This window comes from Eubalaena glacialis, chromosome X, assembly GCF_028564815.1.
Source record: "Eubalaena glacialis isolate mEubGla1 chromosome X, mEubGla1.1.hap2.+ XY, whole genome shotgun sequence".
Classification (NCBI taxonomy): Eukaryota; Metazoa; Chordata; class Mammalia; order Artiodactyla; family Balaenidae; genus Eubalaena; species Eubalaena glacialis.
The window spans coordinates 15,665,908-15,690,941 of record NC_083736.1 but is presented as its reverse complement, the minus strand read 5'-3'; the positions used below and the strand labels follow the sequence as shown (position 1 = coordinate 15,690,941).

The 25,034-nt window shown below is 39.4% G+C and overlaps 1 protein-coding gene across 3 annotated transcripts in view; it reads left to right on the top strand.

Annotated features, from left to right (window-relative positions):
* Positions 1–292: 292 nt before the first annotated feature.
* SCML2 (Scm polycomb group protein like 2) overlaps positions 293–25,034 on the top strand; it is a 75,787-nt gene continuing 51,045 nt past the window's right edge. For 2 of the 3 annotated variants that reach the window (XM_061178053.1, XM_061178055.1), the window contains exons 1-6: positions 293–385; positions 11,338–11,383; positions 13,793–13,861; positions 18,404–18,474; positions 19,314–19,548; positions 23,097–23,185. In XM_061178053.1, the coding sequence (XP_061034036.1) occupies positions 11,362–11,383; positions 13,793–13,861; positions 18,404–18,474; positions 19,314–19,548; positions 23,097–23,185 (486 nt within the window). In that variant the 5' untranslated portion in view covers positions 293–385; positions 11,338–11,361. The remainder of the gene's footprint in view (positions 386–11,337; positions 11,384–13,792; positions 13,862–18,403; positions 18,475–19,313; positions 19,549–23,096; positions 23,186–25,034) is intronic. The other variant, XM_061178054.1, reaches the window with a different exon arrangement.

Here is a 25,034-nt window from a genome sequence, read left to right as displayed (position 1 = left end):
GCGACTGCCTTTTTTTTTTTTTTTTTTTTTGGCGGGAGGGCAGATTGGGGCGGGGGGAGGATGAGGGAAAACTGCCAAGGGCTTTCCCCGAGTCGCAGAGTCTCATCGCTCGCCACCGCCCGCGCGGGCTTCCGTCTGAGCCCCGGGCTCTGGCCCCGCACGCGGCGGCGGTCAGAGGGCAAGCTTGCGGCAACCCCAGGGCACGCGGGCAGCGGGGCGGGGGGCGGGGCAGCGGTGGCGGTTGCGGGGCATGCGCGGCTCCGCGCGCGGCTTCTCAAACATGGCGGCGGCGGTGTGAAGACCGGTACCGGCTCGCTGGACCAGTGTGACAGAATTTCGCTCTTTTCGCCGACGAGACTCGAGGTGCGTGGCGACTCCAGGCCCCGTGAGTACCAGAGAGGCGCAGCTGTGGCGTCTGGGCTCTGGCCGTTGTCCGCGGGCGGGTGGGAGTCCTCGGCGGCGCGTCCCCCGCGAGGAACGCCCCCTCACCGCCCCGCGGGGTCCGGCCCCAGCTCGGCCCCGCACTCCGGTCACCCACTCTCGGCGGCCTCACCCTCGAGGCCAGAGCTCCCCTGCCCCTTGGCGGCCTCACCCCCAAGGCCGGGGCTCCCCTGCCCCACGTAGCGCTCTCCGCGACGCCCCTCACACTCACCCGGGGCCCGGTCGCCGGACACCGGCCCATCCCGCCAGCGGCGTTCGGGCGCCGGGCCTCTCTTCCCCAGTCGTCCCCTGACCCGAATCGCGGACAGCACCCTCCAGAGCATCCTCCGGCCGTGGATGGGGCCGGGCTGGGGTCCCGGGACAGCGCGGGTGGGCGGCGGGGCTGAGGAGTAGGGATGGTTTTGCGTGGTCTGGGCTGAAACTCGCCCGGGAGCCTTCCGGGGACTTGTGAGATAACTTTTGGAGTTTGGGAGGTAAACGTCAGTGCGGAAGGATGCGCCTGTGGCCGAGCGCGGGCTCGGCTCCCGGTGCCAGGTGTCCGTTGGACTCGCGGCCCGGGGCTCCAGGCGGTTGGGTGGGGGGCAGCGCCGGTGGCTCGCCCTCGGGGGAGAAGCGGGGCGGGAAGGCGTGGCCCGCCCTGGGGGTGGGGTGCGGGTGGGAGTGGGGGCCGGAGAGCCGGGCTCCAGCTCTCCCCAGGAGCGGAGAGGCGGCCGCCGTGCTCTCGCGGCATGACTGGGTCAAAGGACCACTGTTGCCTTCACTTTGAGATACCGTTCTCGCTTTTTCCACCTGGATATTGGTTGTGCTACACCCTAGTGTGAATCGCCAGGGGGAGAGCGAGTAGGCGAATTTAATAGATTTTGCGTCTTGAGGTTATACGTTGCTTTGAGGGCTGAGCTGAAAATTCGCGCCGCCTTCCCCTCGCCCCCCCACCCCAAATGTTAGGGCAGCACAGGTATTTAGTTACAGGTTCCCGTTTAAGGTCTTGATTTTTTTAAAAAAAGGTTTTAATACGTTTGTCGTTCAGTATAAAGTGTGATTACAATTTGGTGTTAGCCTCTTCTTTGAAGAATTAGAAGATTAACATTTATGACGTACCTATAGGGTGACTTTAGGACAGACATCTCTAGAAGTGAATGGGTCGGTTTGGAGGGGAAAACTGAGGCAGGGAAAGTGAATACTTCCTTCTGATCATATGATTTGCGAAATTATTGGAGCTGGTTTTCTTCCGGAAAACAACTGCAGATGCTGTTGCATTTTTAATGCTCCCAGAGCTATTCATATTTCTATTTTGGGGAAAGAGTATTATAAGATGTATAACATTTATGGAGTACAACTTCCTATGACAAGCAATTGTATTATAACAATAGTTCATAGACTCATATTTAATTTTTCTCAATAACAGTGCTTGGAAATGTTCTTCAGTAATGACAGTTTTGCCCTTCTTGCCATTCTTTTTTTAAATTACGCGTTAAATAATGTATTTCCAAGGATGAATGTTCTTTCACTATGTTTGTGATTTTGTATATTTAATGGCAGGAATGTGAAAATAGCTTTTGGAATTGAGTCCAATTGGGATTTTGAGAAAAGTTTGAGTTCTCACCTGATGCCTTGTATTTGTTTGGCTATGTCTTTATCCATATTCTTCAAAACAGTCGGATAGAATTTTTTATTTTTAATTTATTTTTTTAATTTATTTTTGGCCGCGTTGGGTCTTCGTTGCTGTGCACAGGCTTTCTCTATTTGCAGCAAGCGGGGGCTACTCTTTGTTGAGGTGCGCGGGCTTCTCATTGCGGTGGCTTCTCTTGTTGCGGAGCACGGGCTCTAGGCGCATTGGCTTCAGTAGTTGTGGCTCGCGGGCTTCAGTAGTTGTGGCTCGCAGGCTTCAGTAGTTGTGGCTCGCAGGCTCTAGAGCGCAGGTTCAGTAGTTGTGGTGCACGGGCTTCGTTGCTCCACGGCATGCGGGATCTTCCTGGCCCAGGGCTCGAACCCGTGCCCCCTGCATTGGCAGGCGGATTCTTAACCACTGCGCCACCAGGGAAGCCCCTGGAGTCAGTCTTAAAGAGGTGGTTTTTCTCATGAGGCAGTTGGTCAGTCTTTTTGATTTATGCTTCAGTCAGCACATTTTTATTAACTATCTGTGCTGCCTGTAGTATGGGGTTCAGTTCAACCTACTGCTATGTGTGCTGGTTTCTGGGAGTGTTTAAGGCTTCCCATTAGTAGTTTATTCCTGAAAATTTCAAGGTTATAGTTAAAATCAATACGAATGTAGAACAAGTAGTCCTCTTATTTCAATGGCAAATTCAGGGAGTCAATGTTTTGGCCATAATTCTCTAAACAAAATTTGAGTGTAACTGTGAATTATTTCTGACTTATGTAATATTAACTTTGTGCCTCTTTTGTTATGATTATGTTGATATAAAGATATATTTTTATGAGAGATTGTTTTCTGGGTCAAACAGGTAACTTACTGGTTAGGTTTGAGAGAGAAAATGAATTACTGGTATAAACTGAAATCAGTATGGGCTCTGGATAGTGGGTAGTTTTTAATGCTAAGTAACTTTACTTCTATGACCAAGAAGTTTAGGCTGCAACAAGATATGAACTGATAATTTAGAGCACTTTCTTTTTTCAAAACGTTTCAGAAATCTCTCTGAGCTAAAAAATAACAAGGGTTATGATGGTCAGCTATAAGCCAGATGTGACTCTCATTTTCTTTTGGGTTTGTTCCTTTTTAGCTGCCTGCCTGTTCCTCCCAGATGCTTCCTATCGCCCCTCTTCCTGCCCCTGTTCCCTTTGCTGTTGGTGTCTGTTTCCGCATCAGTGAAATGGTCAGGGTAATCCTGCACTCTCTCACTGAGAAATAATTGATGATAGTAAAGTGCCTTGAGAAGGCTGAGTAAATGCCAAATTTTTTGAATGAAAATGACGTAGCCCCTTTTTCCACTTAAGGAAGATCCAAATCCCAATTTTAGTTTGAGCTCTTGCAGGGTGGGGAGAGAGGGAGGGAGGAGGAAAACTTCACTTGAATATTTTACTGCCCCTCTGTTTGGGTTAATAGAAATGACTGTTGGAACTTTGGTAACTGGAACACTGGAGGATGCAAAGGATCCTCTGCTGTTTGAGTTATTAGTCACCTCTAGTTTTTTTTTTTTGCCAGGTTACTCTGCTGCTTTTTTTCCCTTTAGGCCAGGTCAATTTTCATTCCAGTTGTGAATGGAAATCTGAGGTCATGTTCTCTATTAGGTCACCTCCCTGGGAGTCTCATTGTCTCCTCCTAGTAATATTCCTGGTTTTTAGGATATATAAGATATGAACAAAGTGAACTCTGCTAGCCATCAACGTTAGAGCCATGAGGCTATGGTATGAATATTGGTCTGCCATTGCCAGATATTTTGTAGTTTGGAGTGAGCAAATCAAGTGCCCCTAAGAATTTAAGGAACATTATTAGTATCTGAAAATTACTACATAATATCTTAGAATTTGAAGTGATTGATGATTTCAGGAACCAAAGATGTGGAAATTTTGAAAATGGCAAATGTTGGTCATTTTGAAAGAAAAAGTTTACCCTTCCTTGGCTTGGAGTCTTTTTTTGTTTTTGGCTGTGTTGGGTCTTAGGTGCTGCGCGCGGGCTTTCTCTAGTTGCCGGGGGTTTCTCATTGCGGTGGCTTCTCTTGTTGCGGAGCACGGGCTCTAGGGCGCGCAGGCTCCAGTAGTTATGGCGCGTGGGCTCAGTAGTTGTGGCTTATGGGCTTGGTTGCTTCGCGGCATGTGGGATCTTCCCGGACCAGGGCTCGAACCCGTGTCCGCTGCATTGACAGGCAGATTCTTAACCGCTGCGCCACCAGGGAAGTCCCGTCTTGGAGTCTTAATCTTTATAATCCTTTCGTCTTGGGGAAATAAATAAGAGAAACCACTGCTCTTAGACTAAAATAGGTTGGTATAATTTAGTGATAAGTTTTCCAGGCTCTAACTAATTTGAGCTTTGGTTACTCTAAGAGTAGAAATGACTTTACTGTAGCGATAACATCTCATTTTTTAAAAGATAGCAGAGATGACCATTCTTAAAGCAGGATAACTTTAGAAAATTTCAGAAACCATCTATGATTTGAAATATGCATATGTTGTTTGGTTTTCATGAGTAAGGCATTTTTGCTTATTTTGTCTTTACGTTGTCTAATAAGTAAACCTTGGCTACCTTAGAAATAATACTACTTGTGCTTTTTATGCTAAGTGATTTCTACTAAACACATATCCCTAAACCTTTCTCTTACTTTCATTTTTTAGGCATGTGATGGAAAGGTTTTAGCATAAGAAATGAGAATATCTTACTGTGTTAACAGTGAAAGATTTGAGGCTCCTATAAGCAGTTTATATGATGGTGCTGTTCAACTGAATTTCATACTCATCTGACATAGACTAGGTGAATTCATTATTTAACCAAGGAGTTAAAGAAAAAAAAAAGATAAGCTTTGTATGAGTAATGAGCTGGGAAACATTTGAAGGTAGAGAGCATTTGACTACCTACTACTTGTGACCTGTGTTTATGGCTGTGGCTCCGCCCCTTCCTAAGTTTATAGGAGCAAATTGTTGTAAGAGCGGAAAGAGAGTACCCACCTTTTGTGGTAACATGCCATTGTAAACTTCAGGAGGGGCAGATATATTGCAATTTTAGGGCATATCTTGAGGATGCTTTCTTTTCTCAGGGGAAAGTTGGTGGAACTCTCTTCGCTTTTTGGGTTTAGAATACATATTTGATTTTTCTCGACCTCTGTTTCTCATAAGGATTAACTGGTGTTGAAGTCCAGACAAACAGCTCCGTTTGCTTGGTATGTACCTTGTAGCCTTGACATAGTCTTTTAAGCAAATGTATTGACAAACTTCTTTTAGTTTTAAATTAAGCAGTGAATGAATCACGTGTTTATTTTCTGCAGTTCTCTTGCCTCTCTGAATGCAGTTGTAAACTTGTGCCCTTTGCTGTGAAACTGCCTTTTTTTTTTCTTTTGAAAGATGTTAAGTATTATTTGGAGTGTTTTCCAGTATACTTTAAAGTTATTTGAAAAGTAATGTTCATTATTCTCTTTATTTTTTATTAATTTGGTAGAGTTTCATAAATCTGTTCAAATGAACTACATTGTCTTTGATGGTTACTAAAAGAATTAAACTATAGTACTCAGTAATTTAAATACCTTTGTATATTGCTTGGCTTTAGACTAGAAACTCTGATTTGAGATTTTTTGTGCTGAGGTTTTGAGAGGTTGTAGAAATGTTTAAATGGGTAATTTACTAACACCTGCCTCATGTTTTAAGCATTGTCAGGGATGTTTAGTTTTCTGGTCACTTCAGATTGTGGTTTATTGCATGCTTTTCTGTAATCTGTTGTCTAGCAGGGATTGTTGTTGTCATCATTTCCATTATTTCTTGTAGGGCCAGTGTTAGAAACCATAAATCTAGACTGCTGTGATAATAGGAATGGGCTGTAACCTGACCCAGTTCTTTTGTCAAAATGTCGCACTGAGAGCTGCCTGTGGTAAATTGACATGCCCTGCTATTAACTTCAGTCCTCTGCAAATGTCGGTGGGCAACAGGTCTTTGGGCAATTAGCCTGTGGCTGTGCTTTAAAACCTTAGGAATTTACAACTATAAACTGGGATTTTGGCAACTCTTGACTTGTTTTTCATTTATCTGTTTTCTGAATGACTCACTTCTTAACTAAATCCATAGCATTCACATATATTGTTTTAAAATTGTAAGGGATTAATTATTTAACTTGGAGACTATTATTTATTTATTTATTTGGCTGCGTTGGGTCTTCATTGCTGTGCGCGGGGTTTCTCTGGTTGCGGCGAGCGGCGGCTACTCTTCGTTGAGGTGCGCGGGCTTCTTATTGCAGTGGTTTCTCTTGTTGCAGAGCACGGGCTCTAGGCGCGCGGGCTTCAGTAGTTGTGGCACGCGGGCTCAGTAGTTGTGGCATGCGGGCTCTAGAGTGCAGGCTCAGTAGTTGTGGTGCATGGGCTTAGTTGCTCCGCGGCATGTGGGATCTTTCTGGGCCAGGGCTCGAACCCGTGTCCCCTGCATTGGCAGGCGGATTCTTAACCACTGAGCCACCAGGGAAGCCCTGGAGACTATAATTTTTTAGATAAATTAAAAATTCTTGAAAATAGTTGTTTTCTTCTTGGGTTTGCTTTAACACAGAAAAAGATTAATTTCTAAGTCGTTGGGGGTAGACTTTATTAAAGCATAATTAAAGTTGCTCCTCCAGAAGGCTTGATTTGATACATTCTCACTACTAAAAATGTTCATTCTTTTAACAAAATATTTATTTATTTATTTGGCTGCACTGGGTCTTAGTTGCGGTGTGCGGGATCTTTTAGTTGCAGCGTGTAGGATCTAGTTCCCTGACCAGGGGTCGAACCTGGGTCTCCTGCATTGGGAGCGCAGAGTCTTAACCACTGGACCACCAGGGAAGTCCCTAAAAATGTTCATTCTTAATATTGACTATTCACAATTCAGAGATGGGATCTTATTATTAAAAGTAATTACAACATTAGAATTTAGATTTTTTCTGATTACATTTATAAATATATCAGAAAATGGGGAAATTTGAATACCAAGTAAATAGAGTAGATGCTTGTGAAATCTTAAAGTGATGAATCATGTCCAATTCAACAAGTTATGTATAGCTGTGCGATGGATATCCTACAGTTGTCCCTCTGTATCTGTGGGGTATTGGTTCCAGGACCCCCTCGGATACCAAAACCTATGGGTGCTCAAGTCCCTTATATAAAATGGCTTAGCACAATCGGCCCTCTGTATCCGTGGGTTCTGCATCCATGGATACTGAGAGCCAACTGTATACACTTTGTAAACCTGTTAAGATAATCATCTTACCAGGAGCAAATTTTTAGTTAGAAGAGCCAGCTTCTCTTTGTCAAAGGAAAACATATAGCTATAATATATTTCAATTAAGTCAAGTGCTTTTGCATTTAGGTATAAATGTGAAGTACTTCTTGAAATGAAAATAATAAACTATTTTCAAGTCAAAATGAAAAACTTAAAGGTGTTGTTTTATGCAGTTAATTTAGACTTCTCTATCATTCTCTTGCATATTGACTGAGCAATAAAGAAGAACTTTTTTGTTTGTTTTTCAAATTTGAAAACAGTGTCTTTATAACAAGATAGACTAAAAAAGAAAAAAAGTTCTACCTGTGTTATTTCATTAATAGTCTGTGGTGAATTATGTGTGTGTATAACTTTAGTCACTTATTTCAACCTTTTCTTTAAAACTACCAGCAGACATATATGTAAACCTCTTTTAGCCTTGAAACTTCTTATGCTATTGATTATGCTCAAGGGGATATAATGAAATATTTTTGCAGTTAAATTATTTTGTGTGTAGGGACTGTGTCTTTTCCCTTTTTTGTGAATATTGGTTTAAAACGCATGTTTTAGTTCAAACTGCTATGTAGTTGCAATTTATAAACTGAATTCTGGTACAGCATAGTATATCTAGTTGTTCTTCTCCCTGGAAAAATACCTGTAATAATAACACATTTGTACTGGGGCCTGTCTTTTTGAGACTTCAAACATCCTAGAAGTCAAATTCAGAGTAAGAAAAATGAAGGTGTATCAGATGTTGGGAAGGAGGGAGATGTGGGGAGTGGGGGACTATCTCATATCTCACAGAACTTTCTCCTTGGCCCACTGATCTAGATTTGTGGGTAAACTAAGACAGCAGAGTAGACATTGCAGAAAAGAATGGAGAACAATGACAGCCAAAAGAAAACGTCACCAAAATTATTTTAAAAAACCACAATGTAAAAAAAAAAAAAAAAAAAAAAAAAACCACAATGTTCTGGGACTATATGGTTTAGGTATAAGTATACTGTAGCACAACAGATTTACTCATTTAGCAAACATTTTGGGGGCCCTACTATGTGATAGACATGGTGGATAGACACTGCAGAATACAAAGGTGAACCAGACGTGATACTGCCCCCAAAAGCTTATCTAGTAGGGGAGATAAGGCATGCACACAAACATGTGTGAGGTGGTACCTCATTGCAGGTTTTTTTTTTTTTTTTTTTTTTGTATGTAGATATGTTCCAGCACCATTTGTTGAAAAAATAAGCAAAAAACCAAAACCATCCTTTCTCCACTGAATTACCTTGGCGCTTTGTTGAAAATCTATTGACCATATATAGGTGGACCTTTCAGGACTCTCTGTTCTGTTCCATTGATCTATATGTCTGCCCTGATGCCAATACTACTCCAGTAGAATCCAAACAGTACCTTTGGATAAACAGAAAATTTAATCATGGTTAAATCCAGTTTCTCTTGTGATTAGTGCATTTTTATCCCTATCCAAGAAATCTTCCAACTTGTGAACATGGTACATGGATTTCTTTATTTAGGTCTTCAGGAAAAGAGTATAAAAAAGAATGTATATATGTGTATAATTGAGTCACTTTGCCGTAGAGCAGAAACTAACACAACATTGTAAATCAACTATACTTCAATTAAAAAAAAGATAAAAAAAGATTTGGTTTTAATTATTTCTAAACATATATTTTCACCTTCTAGGATTTACAAAATCACTTACTCAACTAATGGGAGGAATTGATACCAGTTGAGATTCAGAACTCAGTTATGGGTTAGAGATTTTAGAGAAGGACATAGGAACCTGGGTATATCTTCTATGTGTGACCCATCCCTCAGTTTTTTTGAACTGAATCCCTTTGTGTAGTAATGGGACTTAACTTTAATGTAATTCACAGCTTTTTACTTTCTGACTAGAGTTGGTTAAGTGCCTTTGTTCCCTACCTGGATTACAGCTCATCTCCCTTTACTTTCTGCTTCGATTCAGCACTCTCTATATATTTCACTTTTTCTTTTGCTGCTAGGCTATAGTCCTTAATTGACAGCATCTTCCCAGTGGTATCAAATAGCCAATCCATTTAATTATTTCAATCTGACTTTCAGAGGAGAAGTCTGGGAAGGAAAGATAATGCTTTGCAAGTCGTCTGTGTATGGGTGGCTCCTGAGAGACTATAGAGGGAGATGAGAGCCCAGAAGGAACCTGAGCAACTCCAGCATTTCATAATCAAGTAGAGGAGGCAGGCTCTTCTTTAGTGTCCACTCATTTTGTACCTTCAGCCTGAAATTCCTCTCTGTCTTCTCTGCTCATTGAAATGCTCACCTTTAAAGTACCAGTTTACCTACCATTTCCTCTGAGAAGGCTTCTTTTATATTCCCAGTTCACAGTACCTCCTAACTTCCCAAAGAGCCTGTATTTTATCCTGCTTTGCTAGATAATTATTTATTTATTTATCTGATCTGATAATTAAATCTGATCTTTTTTTCTATGAGTTTGTTTCTTTCTTTGTTTTTAAAGTGTAATTGACCTACAATACTATGTTAGTTCCTGTTACACAACATAGTGATTCCATATTTCTGTACATTTCAAAATGATTACCACGATAAGTCTAGTTACAATCATGATCTGTTACCATACAAAGATATTACATAATTATTGACTGTATTCCCCACACTGTACATTTCATACCTGTGACTCATTTTTTGCAACTGAAAGTTTGTACCTCTTAATCTCCCTTACCTTTCTCTCTTCCTCCCAACCCCTTCCCCTCTGACAACCACCTGTTTGTTTTCTGTATCTATGACTGTTTTTGTTTTGTTTTGTTTGTTCATTTGTTTTTTTAGATTCCACATATAAGAAATCATACAGTATTTGTCTTTGTCTGACTTACTTCACTTAGCATAATACCCTCTAGGTCCATCCATGTTGTTTGCAAATGGCAAGATTTTATTTTATTTTTTATGGCTGAGTAATACTTCATTGTGTATATATATCACATCTTCTTTATCCATTCATCTGTTTATGGACGCTTGGGTTGCTTCCATATCTTGGCTGTTGTAAATAATGCTGCAGTGAACGTAGGGGTGCATATATATTTTTGATTAGTGTTTTTGTTTTCTTTAGATAAATACCCAGGAGTGGGGTTGCTGGATCGTACAGTAGTTCTATTTTTAATTTTTTGAGGAGTCTCCATACTGTTTTCCATAGTGGCTGCACCAATTTGCATTCTCAACAACAGTGCACGAGGGTTCCCTTTTCTCCACACCCTCACCAACACTTGTTATTTGTTGTCTTTTTTTCCTTTAATTAATTAATTTATTTATTTTTGGCTGTGTTGGGTCTTCGTTTCTGTGCGAGGGCTTTCTCTAGTTGTGGCAAGCAGGGGCCACTCTTCATCGCGGTGCGCGAGCCTCTCACTATCGTGGCCTCTCCTGTTGCGGAGCACAGGCTCCAGACGCGCAGGCTCAGTAGTTGTGGCTCACGGGCCTAGTTGCTCTGCGGCATGTGGGATCTTCCCAGACCAGGGCTCGAACCCGTGTCCCCTGCATTAGCAGGCAGATTCTCAACCACTGCGTCACCAGGGAAGCCCCTGTTGTCTTTTTGATAATAGCCATTCTGACAGGTGTGAGGTGGTATGTCATTGAAGTTTTGATTTGCATTTCCCTGATGACTAGTGTTGTTGAACATCTTTTCATGTGCCTATTGGCCATTTGTATATCTTCTTTGGAAAAGTGTCTGTTCACATCCTCTGCCCATTTTTTAATCGGGTTGTTTGTTTTTTTGATGTTGAGTTGTATGAGATATTTGTATATTTTGGATGTCAACCCCTTATTGGATATATTATTTGCAAATATCTTTTACCATTCAGTAGGTCGCTTTTTCATTTTGTTGATAGTTTCCTTCACTGTGCAAAAGCTTTTTAGTTTGATGTAGTCCCATTATAGCTGATTTGTAATAATACCACCGTTCAGAAATGTATTACGTTAAAAGGAGGTAGTAATTGATTTTTCACCTTGTAGGAAAGAACACCAGAGAGGGATACCATGGGGCAAACAGTGAATGAAGGTAAGATTTACTTGTCTAAAGATGATAAATATTTTCAGTTATTCATTGGGAATGAGTATCTTTTGGTAGATTGAATGGGGGAAAAAAAGCCTTTTTAAAAATAAAGTTATAGAAGACATTAGGTGCTTAGAATTGGAATTTTAGAACTGAATAGCTATTAAAGGTGATCTTGTCTTCCCTTCTTAGTTTTATAAATGAGAAAGCTGACACTGAGGGAGGTTAAGTGAACAGGTCATATAACAATCTGTGACAGCCAAGATCACAGTCCAGATTTTCTTACTCTAATATGGGTGATTTAAAAAATGCTTCATCCTGTCCTGCTCTAGTGAGAAGTTTGCTCACTGTCCCATGAATATGCCACACTCATTTGCACCCTCTGTTTTGAGTTGTATTTTCTTTCCCGTTAATACATTCTTCATACCTTTATTGTTCTAAATCCTGTTCTTCCTTCAAGACCCAGTTTAAGTCTTCTGTCTCTCCTGGCTGCATGCTGAATGTTGTGCTCTGCTATTTCCATTATTGTCAAGTGTATTAGTTTAGTATAGTCTCTGTACCTAGATTCTTAGCTTCCCTAGAGCAGGAACCAGGCCTTTATAATTTCACTTTCTTTCCTATTAGAAAATCTTACTGTAGAACTATTTAGTAAATATAAATGTGTACTGTCTTCATACTAGCCAAATTATTTAAATAGAGAGCAGCCCATACATCCCTTTTGAGTGTTCACGTATCTTGAAGAGTCACTCAGTCATAACCAGAAAGTAGATCTGTTACCTTAAATGGTACACCTGGCATCATTCATAGATTCTTTTTTAAGAAGCTTGTCACTTGACAATTCAAGCATCAGTAAGGGTAAAACAGCAATAGATGGAAACACATCAAGTGTGGTTAAATTCATTAGTTCATAATGATACTAAAAAACAAAGCAAAACTTATTTGTCATCTGTGGAGAATGGTATGGATACGATTCTTTTTTTTTTTTTTTTTTAATTTTTAAAATTTTTTGGCCACACGACATGTGGGATCTTAGTTCCCCGACCAGGATCGAACCCATGCTCCCTACATTGGAAGCACAGAGTCTTAACCACTGGACCGCCAGGGAAGTCCCACGGGTACAGTTCATTATTTTGAAAACTAGAAAATAAAGGAAAAGAACAAAGTGTTGATTGTGACTTCCCTTTGTGAGCTCTACCTCAAGGTAACTGAATGGTTGAAGAGGGGAGGTTTCTCTCTATAGAAGTTTTCTGGCTAATAAAGACAGGATGATAATTAGAATACCTCCATTTTGCAGCCACTAATGAACTAATGGATCTAGGCAATAATCATCCATGGCGGCTCATATCACAAAAAGAGCGAGAACTAGGTATATTAGGAACCCCCTGTGAGAAGTACCTATGAAGTCATCTTCTCTCCTCCTCCCAAAAAAGCCAAACCTGAATCTGGTTAAGCTCTTCTGGCTCGAAATAGCAATACGAATTTAGAGAAAATATAAGGACCAGAAGAACCCAGCATCATGAGGAAGTAGTCAGCAAACTCCAGACTGGAAATCTCTGAACTGGTATCATCGGCAAAAAAATTGCTAGGGGAAGGGGGAAAAAGAAGGAGGAGGAGGAGGAGTCTATAGATCAAAAGAAATTTAAGAAATGTATCTGCCATTGCTCTGTATGGACTTTATTTGGGTCCTGATTGAAACAGACACATTTAAAATATTTAGGACAATAGGGAAAATGAGAATACTGACTACTTATTTGATAATATTAAAGAATTTTGGTTAATTATTCAGCATAATAATAGTATTATGATTAATTTTTAAATGAGTCATTTAAGAAATATATACTGTAATAAATGTGGATGAAATACATCTTAGACTTGTTGAAGTCCCAAGGTCCAGTACTGTTTGAGTTCCTCAGCCTAGCACAGAGAAAAACTTTGCCTAGTCCATTGAATTACATTGTATTCTAGCTTCCCTTTTGTTTTAAATTCTCAAAAGCATGCACTTTATTTCTGAGGCACATTAATCTGAACATTGTAAGGATCAGCTCAGCTCATTTTGGTTTGTTCGTTCATTCATTTAACAAATGCTCAAGGGTGTTCTGTATGCCAGGTCCTTTTCTAGGCACTGAGGATACAGCAGTGAACGAAGGAGACAAAATAAAATTTAAAAATTCCTGATCTTTTGGAGCTTACATTTGAGTGAAGTGAGACATATGATAAACAAATAAGCAAATTATAAGGTACATTATATATTGGAAAGTGAAGTCCTATGCAGAAAATGAGGATATTAATTACAAAATTAAAACTGGCTTCCATTAGAAAATAGTTTTAGTTTATGGTTTTTATAAGTACTCTTTCAAACTGTTGCTCTGGCCTTCTGTTATTTCTCACTATTTTCTTTCTTTCTTTTTTTTTAAGAGTCAACGGATGCAAAGAAGGAGAATCAAGAGAAAGCTCCTCAGTCAGGCACATCTTCTGTGCAAAATGGTAGGTTTTAAATTAGTTCAGTACAACATATTTTTCTTCCTCACTCAGTGTTGATATGAACTCTTTTCTTATTGCTTTTGGTATAATCTCTGTATAGTAAGCTCCTGTAAATATAAAATCTAAGCAATAGGAAAGGTCAAAAAGATAGTATTTAATTTTGAAAATTTTACCTTGGTTTCACATAGAGAGGGATTAAGTTAAAAGATAACCCTGTATTTCAGTGCAAATGTTGCCAAATTAAAGATATATAGTTATTAATTACCATGAATTACCAATTTAAAATAATTTGATTATTAATAAAAACCCTTCTAACACTAGAGTCAATGTGAAAGTCCTTTTTTGATGGTCAAAAGACAGTCCAGTGGATTAAAGCTTAGGCATTGAGGGGGTCTGACAGACCTGTTCTAGAATCTTGGCCTCATTCTTTACTGGCCTTGTGACCTTGGGCAAATTACTCAACATTCTTAGTCTCCTTTTTCTCCTGTGTAGCACAGGGATAATACTACTTACCTCGTGGAACTATTAGAATTAAAGAAAATGAGTGTAAAGCACCTAATATAATGCCTAGGCTTATAGTAAATGTTCAGTAAATGTTAACTTTATTTATGAAGTCTGAGTTATTAATTCATGTTTTAAGTTTTTTTATTGTGAACAGCATGTATATAGCACTACATCAGAGACTCAGGAGATAGAATCTGACCCATTGCACCTGCTCTTAAGGAAAATGAGAAAATAAGTCATACATAGACAAAAGGCTGAATTAAAAAAATACTACAGCAAACTTACTGTGTTTACCAGAGATTTCCAGGCAAACCTCTTGCCCCTTGTCTTTCTGTTGTACATGCCCTGCCAGCCCTACTCTTGGAGTAAGTAGTTCACCCATGACTTTCTGTTCCTACAGGAAGATTGCCTATAGAGGTAATCCCCATGGAGTCATTCTTTCTCACTGTAGCTGTGTCCTCAGTGTTTCCTTAGCTCTCTTTCTCATTGGCCTTATTTTGTTCCTCAGGTCTTCCTTCCAACCCACAAAACCCTCCAAAGGAATTGGAGGCCGTTAGGTTAGAATGTTCTTCCTTATCCCTACAAATTCCTTTCTATTTTTTTAATATAACAGTTTTATTGAGATATAATTCATATATCATACAATCCACCCATTTCAAATATACAATTCAGTGGTTCTCAGTAGTACATTCCCAGAGTTGTGTAACCATCACCATAATCAATTTTAGAACATTTTCATCACCCTAAAAAGAGATCCTGTACCCAACTAGCAGCCACTCCCCACTTCCTCCCAGTGCCTCTCCCTAGGCAACCACTTATCTACTTTCTGTCTCTATAGATTTTCCTATTCTGGAAATTTCATGAAAATAAATTTGAAAAAATATATTCTTAAAGGTTGAAACTAGTAACTTTTCAAAATTCTCAAACTCTCTGTTTGAGAAATTCTGATGAAAAATGATATTACTTAATCAAATTGACAGACATCTGCAGATATTTCTCAGAGCCCTGACTCTAACATCTCATTTTAGAAATCAGTGAGTGACTGCTGGAAGGTAAGCTCCAAGAGAGCCAGGATTTTTGTCTGTTTTATTAACTGCTGCATCTGCAGTACCTAGTACAGTGCCTGACACATACTGGTGACCTTCTATGGGAATCCATTGATGAATAAGACAGATATGATTCTTGCTGTCTTTGAGCTTAAGTAGACATTAAACAAATGCCCAGTTACAGTTGTGATAAATGCTATGAGGTATTGGGTGCTGATCATTCAGCTGAGAAGCTTCGAGCTCTAGATATTTTGCCCATTTTCTTTACATAGCCTCTGAACCCAAACCCAGCACTGGTAGAAGACATTATGATTCTGATTGACTCTGGAGAAGACTGGGGGGCCTCATAGATTATGTTCAGTTTGCTGAAAGGTGTTTGGGTTAATGTATGGACTAGAATAGAGTACAAATCAAACAAGAAGGACAATAGACATGTGCAGGTAACAGTCAGATCACAAAGTTATGTATGTACATCTGTCTCATGAACAGGCCTATCAGTTCCCAGGGCTCCTTTCTGAGAGAGGGTAAATCCGCCCCCCCCCCCCCACCAAATCTGTCAGTGAGGATAAGATGCAGAGGCAGACGGGAACTTCATGCTTGTCTGTGACTTTGACTATTTTGGCTCCTGGTCAGCAATTCCAGCTGTGATACTGTAGATGTATCAAATCTAAATTAGTAAAGCCTTTTGCTATGTGTGTTTCCCCCATGTTATTGGCAGGCTCTCATCATATGGGCAACCAAGCTGAACGGTTCTGTGGACTGAAAATTTTTGCCTTATGAATAAAGAAAAAAATTAAGGCTCCAAAGGTTAAATTAACTAGTAGTGCAATAGAAAATAATCGTATTATGGAGCACTGGTATAAAGGATTTGCTAGTTCCAATTATAGCCCATTAAGACACAAATGGTAATAGCATATTTTAAAAATTGTGTTGGATAAAGTATTTTCCAATGTCATTGAAAAATTTTACAAATGTAACTGGTTTGTGGAAGAGTCTTAATTAAGTTCTTTGAGGTATAATTGTGAAATGGTTTTGATTTCTCAGTCATTATTTTCAACTTATACTCCTTTCTTCCTGGTATGGTGGCTCCTTAATGACATCCTAGTCAGATTTTTTCCCCCATTCATGTTTTGTTTTGTTCTTCTTTTGTAATGCTCTCCAAGATCGTATGGTGGTAGAGCTTCAGTTGGAACCTTGGGTCTCTTGATTGTCAGGTTAGTGCTTAGGAGGTCACTGAAATAACCTGGTCAGTTAAATTTTGGAGCCACAGATCTCAGTTTTCACTTTTAATAAAGCTATCCAGTATTCTTAAGTTTAGGCACAACTATGACATTTAGTTTTAGAATAATAACATAAACCATTTATTGAGTTACTTGCATGTATACTACTTCACTTAGTTCTCAAATTACCTTTTACCATATGTATTACTTTCCTCATTTTATAGATGAAGGAACTGAGGCTGAGAAAGTGAAATGACTTGCTCAGGGTCACATAGCTAGTAAGAGGCAGAGTCAGACTGAAAGACGGCAGGTTCAGCTCCAGAGCCTGTGTTCTTGACATTCTGCTGCATACCTTTCAGCACTGTGGTAGTGCTTGCTTTACATTATCTGGAAGAAGAATTAAACCCAGTATTTTTTTTTTTAGTGGAAAAATCTCTAAAAGGGTATACAGTGTTACATATGACATGCTTAATACCATATATAATATGTGTACATACACATATAAATGCATACTTTCAGGTAACAGTGGTATTCTGAAGCTGGCTCACATCGGCTTGGGAGAGCCAGTGGTACACATTTCTTCCCCACTTTGTGGTTGGTGACTTTACCTTGGCACCTTGCAGTCAGACATGGTGGTAGTATTTACACCACAGAAATCTGCAAACACTACCAGTCAGGCTTTTTGTTTGTTTGTATTTTCTGGAAAGTTGGCTGTTAAACATTTATTAGCAGTGTGTAAGTGGAACTGTTATATCCTTTGAAGGATATATAAGAGGCTAGTAACACAGATTCCCCTAGGGAGGGAACTCTCGAACCCAATATTTTTATAGTGAGGAAATTAGACAAGAGTATAGAAAAAACCTCATGGTTGATGAGAATTAAACTTTGTATGAATTAATAGTACCTTTAATACTGCTATCAAGTCTTTCAGTGTCTTGGCAGTGTGACTGGCACAGTGAATTGACGTGTCCAGGCAAAGTATACTGCTTTCTGACCTTCTCTTCTAGCATAATATATCATGAAGACTAAGTGAGAGAAAGGACAGCAAGAGTTTGTAGAAAATATAGATAATTACAACAATGCATATCAGTCATTGCACTGATGACTGGTTTCTGCTTTGTTCTGCTACCGTATTCTTAACACCCTGGATGGGGATCTGAGAGTCAGTTGAGAAACAATGCTGGTTCTCAGAGTTTTTCTTTCCACAAAGTATTGCTTTATTTCTGCTCTACCACACATCTAAACACCTTTAGATCCCTGTGAAAAACAAACGCCTTCACAGTAATGGGATGAAATGGTAAAAACACGTCTTGAGTAAATTTATATTTGAGACATATGAGTAGAATTTGCTATTACTCTATAAAAAGTCCTTTAGTTATTTCTAGAGTTCACATTTTCAGAATCACTGTGCTGCAGTCTTCATTACATCAAGATGATCTAGATTGTAATTTATATCAGAGCTATTATTATCAGGAAGTTGTCTTATTTTTTATTTCCATGCTGGTAGTCAAATGTAGATCAGGAAATTTGAATCTGTTCTTTAAGAAGTATTTCTTTGAAGAGATATGGAACTAAAACCCATTTTATTCCTGAAAGTTAGTATACATATTATATGTATTAATGGGAATTCCCTGCTGGTCCAGTGGTTAAGACTCGGCACTTTCACTGCCGTGGGCCCAGGTTCGATTCCTGGTCGGGGAACTAAGATCCCACAAGCTGCGTGGCATGGCCAAAAAAAGGAAACAACAAAACTATTTTTGCGTGTTTTTTTCCAGATGATTTTCACTGGGAAAATTACTTGAAAGAGACTGGATCTTTAAGTGCTCCTTCAGAGTGTTTCAGACAGGTATGCCAAAATTCTGTAGATGTCATGTTGTATATATTGATGTAAACTATTAACTTGTTGAAGGGTGCCTGTGTGATTGTTAGGTTCTAGTAGTGTGAGGAGATAGTGGGATTGTGGTAGTGCTGCTTAAGAACCAGATGGTCTCTTTGCATCCATTCATTAAGAATTTACTTTATGTCAGATATACTAAGCTCTTATGACTGCCCATCTGGAGAGAAAGACAGACACGTAAATAATTAATTATGAAAAGTGTGATAAGTATACTGGGAGGGCTTACAGAAGAGGTGGCTATCTGAGGTGGTTGGGATGAGGGGAGGGATATTCCAGGCAGAGAGAACATCCAAAGCAAAGGCACGTGGGTGTAAAAGAACCTGAGTGTTAAGGGATGGTATGGGGTGGCTGAAGCACAAAGTGGGTAGAAGTGATAGTATGGGAATGAGATTAAGGTGCGGTGGCTTTTAACCTGTACTGAGGATTTGGACTTTATGTTAGGCAGTGGTGAGCTGCCGTTCGGCTTATTTTAAGGGGAATGGCCTAATCATATTCTTATTTTAGAAAGCCACTCAGGATGCATTTTTGAGGCTGTATTTGGGTTGCCTGGAAGTGGGCAGATGAGTAAGACCAGCAGTGGGCAGCCAAGTCAGGCTGCATGTCAAGCCAAGGAGAGGGTTTGGAGAAGATCTTTTTCTTAACCCTTATAGCTCTTACTTTGTTCACCAACTGCTGTGACTGTTACTTAAAACGTTCCTCGCGTATTCTGGTAACGTAACTGACCATTTGATTTTCTTACAGTTGATGGGTTTTAACAAAATTTTATTTATATGTGTGTATATATATAGTCCAAGATTCCACCAGCTAATGACTTCAAAGTTGGTATGAAATTGGAAGCCCATGACCCTCGCAATATGACTTCAATATGTATCGCCACAGTCGTTGGAATTACTGGTGCCAGGCTACGTTTAAGACTGGACGGTAGTGACAACAGAAATGATTTTTGGCGGCTTGTTGATTCTCCGGACATACAGCCTGTTGGGACATGTGAAAAGGAGGGGGACTTACTTCAGCCTCCACTGGGTAAGGATAAACAGTTTTTAAAATAACATATTCTTGTTAATGTAATATTCAATAGAAATAATTTTAACTGGCCTTTTAAAAATCTCTTCTTCTGGGCATTCTTACAAATAGATAGTCAGGTGGTTACTGTGGAGAATGTTGAGAAAGTAACTCAGTACCATATGTTATAGAGTTTCACCTAAGTACATATTTGGCATTTGTGTGCTAAAGGTTCCCCACTCCGGAGCAAGACTCATTCTGCCTTAAAACTTGAAATGTCAAAAGCAGCTCTACTGGATTACACATGCAGATTCAGAAACCCTTCTGGGGGAGAAGTTTGTAGCATTTGATATGAGTCACTTCCTCCCTCAATATTGTCTAATGAGCCATTCATCATTTTTGGTATGGGGATGAGCACAGCAGAAGGGTATGATTTTACATTGGGACTCCAGTTTCAGACTTGGGAATTTCATTACACCTATGTGGGAAGAAGTCATAGTGAGAGGGGTAGGAGTCAGTACCTGTAGATCTTTGAAAAGGAGGAGATGGATGGAACTCTTCAGCAAAGGTTTTTAATACAAAGCTCTCAATTTTGACCAAGTTTTTAAAAGGTAAGAAGTCTGTGACACTAATTTTGTGCAAAAATTTTCTCTTTTAAAGAGTACCATGGTATTCTGTAGAATATAAGGATTTAGTTTATTACTTCTACATTCTGAGTGAATGGTGGGTATCGGTTTTTGTTTCTTCTTTACAATGCTAAAAATGAAAATTCTCTATTATAAAGCACAGTGAGAGAATGGATTTTTTTGTCTCCTACTAGTGAAAAATTCCCTGAGAACCAAAAATGTAAGATAATAATAACTACTCTTTTAGCAATATCTTTTTATACTGTCCTTGCTGTAATTGTTACTTATTCCTAATTTGGTTTAAAATATTTGAAAAAACTAATCAGAGATGTGTTATTCCAAGAAGATGGTTTAGGGTGTATGTGTTTTATGCTTTTCCCCTTTTCTTTCTTCATATCATTCACACTTTTTGTTGTTTATTTTTATAATATTTCTTAAATCATACAGAATTCTGTAAGAGACATAATATAAACCTGAGGCTTAGTGCTTCCCTGTTTGGATTTTATTTCTCTGTTTACAACATGATACTATGTGTTTGTATTTTGTTTAAAGGAAACATAGCTATTGTGATTGTCAGCATTTCAAACACATAACCAGATTTATAATCATTCTTTTTTCAAATTACTTTTAGAGTTTATTAATTAAAAATATGAAATACATAGCAATACATGCTGATTAGTGTGTATTTTGACAGCACATAATAAAAAAATGCAATTTTTGCCTATTTGCTCACCAGGCGCTTTTGAATAGTTTCCATTTTAATATAACACAACTTATTTCGTTTTCCTTTTTAAAAAGTTTATTTATTTAAACCTTAAAGGTTATTATTTAAAAGGTTTTTTTTTTGTTTTTTTTGGTTTTTTTTGGCTGCGTTGGGTCTTTGTTGCTGCGCACGGGCTTTCTCTAGTTGTGGCGAGCGGGAGCTACTCTTCGTTGTGGTGCGCGGGCTTCTCATTGTGGTGGCTTCTCTTATTGCGGAGCACGGGCCCTAGGCACCCGGGCTTCAGTAGTTGCAGCATGCAGGCTCAGTAGTTGCGGCACACGGGCCCTAGAGTGCGTGGGCTCAGTAGTTGGCGCACAGGCTCTAGGGCACGCGGGCTTCCGTAGTTGTGGCGTGTGGGCTCAGTAGTTGTGGCACACAGGCTTAGTTGCTCCGTGACATGTGGGATCTTCCTGGACCAGGGATCGAACCCGTGTCCTCTGCATTGGCAGGCGCATTCTTAACCACTGCGCCACCAGGGAAGTCCCTAAAAGGTTTTTTTAAAGTTTCAACATACATGGAGAAAAGTGTACAGCTTATAAACGAACACACTTGTATAACCAACACCCAAATCAAGAAATAGAACATTGTCAGCACCCTAGAAGCCCCCCATTCCTGCTGATCCCCAGTCATATCCTCCTCCTTCCCAAAGGTAACTACTGTCCAGACTTCCTAATATCATGGATTAGTTTTATCTATGTTTGAATTTTTAACATGCACTTTGATCTTTTTTGACCTTTTAATCTATGTTTGACTTTAGGCAATTAAAGAATTAAGAAAAATGCTAAATTAAAAAAGAAAATCATGGTACATCATGTAATAGGATAAGATGGGGGTTAAGAGAAAGGCATAAGGACCAGAGAATGATTCTTATGCACTATTCTAACCACAGTGTGGAGAATCCATGCTGTGGATAACTATTTATTAGATATCACTAATAATACTGATTTATTTTAAGAGAGTGTGTAACAACCCTCCCCCATTTTTCCCTAGCAACAATTATTTTCCTAGTCAGATTAAGGGTGTTTTGGTACATGATTATTATAAGATGACTTTCTGTCTGAACTTCCTTGCGTATTTTATCCTATTGATGGACCCATTGCCAATGTGATTCATGTGCCTCCCTATCTTAATGCATGTATTCATCAGGGATGCATGCCAAGTTCTCACCAATTCTGGCATCAAGGGAGGCAAGTGTTGCATGTAACAGATTGCCCCCAGAAAATACTAAAACTAGCAGACCCCTGCTCCCCACTGCACATGCCAGATGCTGTGATATTCACCATTAATTGATGAGATCTCTAGAGAAGACACCTGTTGAGTCTATTTTGATAGTATCTGATAACAAGTTCTAAGATAAGATCATTTAGTGTGAGCAAAGATTACTAAAGTGAGAGCTGTCTTTTTTCCCAACATAATGTATGAAAAATTTCAAACCTACAAAAAAGGTGAAAGAATTTTACAGTGAACACCACATACCCACTACCTAGGCTCTACCCGTTATCATTTTACTATACTTGCTTTATCACTTATCTGTCCATCTGTCCTCCTGTCGATTCATCAGTCCATCATATTTTTAAATGCACTTCAGGATAAGTTATTGACATCAGTGCATTTCTCCTAAATACGTTCGCATGCATATCATTAACTAGAGTTCACTGTTTATTTACAGGTTTTTTTCCTTTTGAGGCGAAATTTACATATGGTGAAATGCACCATCATAAGTGTACATTTGCTGAGTTTGACAGAAAACTGTCTTTCGGAAAGGAAATAAGGCAGGGGCTCTGAGGAAAAAGAGGGACTGGAAGTCTTTTGCAGCCTTTTTACCCTGCGTGTGTGGTTGTTGATGGGGAATGGAAGCTCTCCTGGGCTCTGGCTTGGATTTCTCCTAGTATTATGGCCCATTCCCAACATATATGTGTATGTTGGTGAACCCTAGCTAGTGCCTTCTTTAAGATGAAAATTTCTACCCCCACTGTAGCATTCTTGTCTAATAGTACAGTGGATACAGTAGCACTGATTGGAGGGTGCACCAGCTCCTCTTGCCCATTTCCTGAGTTCCTCAATAAGAAAGTCATTCTCTGGAGGAGAATGGTAAATGAAACTTTTTTTTTAATACCAACTTGCTGTAATATCACAGGGAGGCTTTTTAAAAATGATTTCTGCTTTATTTTATAAAATAGGGTACCAGATGAACACATCATCTTGGCCAATGTTCCTCTTGCGAACACTGAGTGGATCTGAAATGGCACCTGCAACATTCTTTAAGAAGGTGAGAAAGATGTTATGAAAAGCTTCCATCAACTGGGCTGTGGTTTTATTGTTTCAGTGGGTGCTTAAATGCTTTGTCTTCTCTGACATGGAAAGCAAAAATGCTTTTTAAATTACTTGATTGGCAAGTGTATTAGTCTGCTCGGGCTGCTGTAGCAAAGTACCACAGACTGGGTGGCTTAAATAACTGAAATTTATTTTTTCACATTTCTGGAGGCAAGAAGTCAAAGATCAAAGTGTCATCAGGGTTGGTTTCTGGTGAGGCCTCTCTTCTCAGCTTATAGTTTTTTCGCTCCGTCCTCACAAGGCCTCTTCTCTGTGCATGCGTGGAAGAGAGGGATCTCTGGTTTCCCTTTCTCTAGAAAAGACACTAGTCCTATGGGCTTAGGGCCCCGCTGTTAGGACCTCACTTAACCTTTATTACCTCCTTAAATGTCCTGTTTCTAAATATAGTCACATTGGGAGTTAGGGCTTCAAATTATGAATTTTGGGAAGATGTAACTCAGTCCATAACAGTGGCTTGAACAGAAATTTATTTTCTCACAGCTCTGGAGCCTAGAAGTTGAGATCAAGGTGTCAGCGGGCTTGGTTTCTTTTGAGGCCCCTCTCCTTGGTTTATAGATAGTTGTCTTCTCCTCTTTGGGAGGAAAAGATACGTGAGCTACGTATCTGCATCCTAATTTCCTCCTCTTATAAGGACATTGGTCATTTGGATTAGGGCCCACCATAATGGCCTTATTTTAACTTAATTATCTCTTTAAAGACCCTATCTCCAAATACAATCACGTTCTGAGGTACTGGGGTTAGGACTTAAACATATGAATTTTGGTTGGGTGGGGGGTGAGACACAGAGACACAATTCAGCCCGTAACAGCAAGTCATAAAAAAAGGCTCAGTTTTAATCATCCAGTAGTCAAAATGAATTAGTACCTTCTTTCTTGACCTCAGATACAAAAAGGGGTACTCTACTGGAAGCAAATGTTTGTTATTATTTTATATGTACCTTCAGAAGTGAAGCTTCGCCTCAGTTTGCTATATTAGTCGTCTCTTTGATATTGGAGAAAATGATGGGACAAAAAAACCACTTGAAAGTTACTTGGAGAGATTTGGTTGCAGAAGTAAAAGAATGTTATAAACAGTCATCAGAAAGAATTTGTTATAAGGAAATACTTGTTATATAACAAAGAGGGAAAATTCCAAAAATAGTTTATGCTCTTGAGAAAATGTTGAAAGAGTACACTGTGTTAAGAAACAATGAATGAAAGCCAAGTTTTAGTTAAATTACGGGTCAAAATATTTCTTACTCTCTGTCCTCATTGTTTTCTCAGTCACTTAAATTTTATTACAACCATTCATATCAGGAATGGTGAACATTGATTGTAGGTTTTAAAAACTTTTTAAGAAGATTAAAGATATAAAGATGTGCAGTGTCAGTTGACATGATTCCTGCATTGCAAAGAAAAAATCTTTGAGTATAGCTTTGAGCAGCATGAATGCTGTAAGTGGGCTTGCCCTACCAGCAAGGGGCACAGGTGAATGCAGTCCCTTTGGGCATTGTGTAAAGCATATGTGAGGATAGCTAACAACAAAAGAGATGTTTAGTAGTAGTCTTTATTAAATACTTATTAGCTTAGGCTGTGGCTTTAGAAAAGCCACTGGATCTATTTTCCTTATTAAGTTGCTTTACCAGCTAGTCACATGCCGCATGTCACATTATGTTTTTCATTTTTAAAATTATAAAAGTAATTCATCTTTGTGTGGGGGGAAAAATCAAACTATATACTTAAGTGAAAAATGATTGTCCATTTATCCCGTCCATTCCTCCATTCTACTGTTCTCTCCAGAATGTT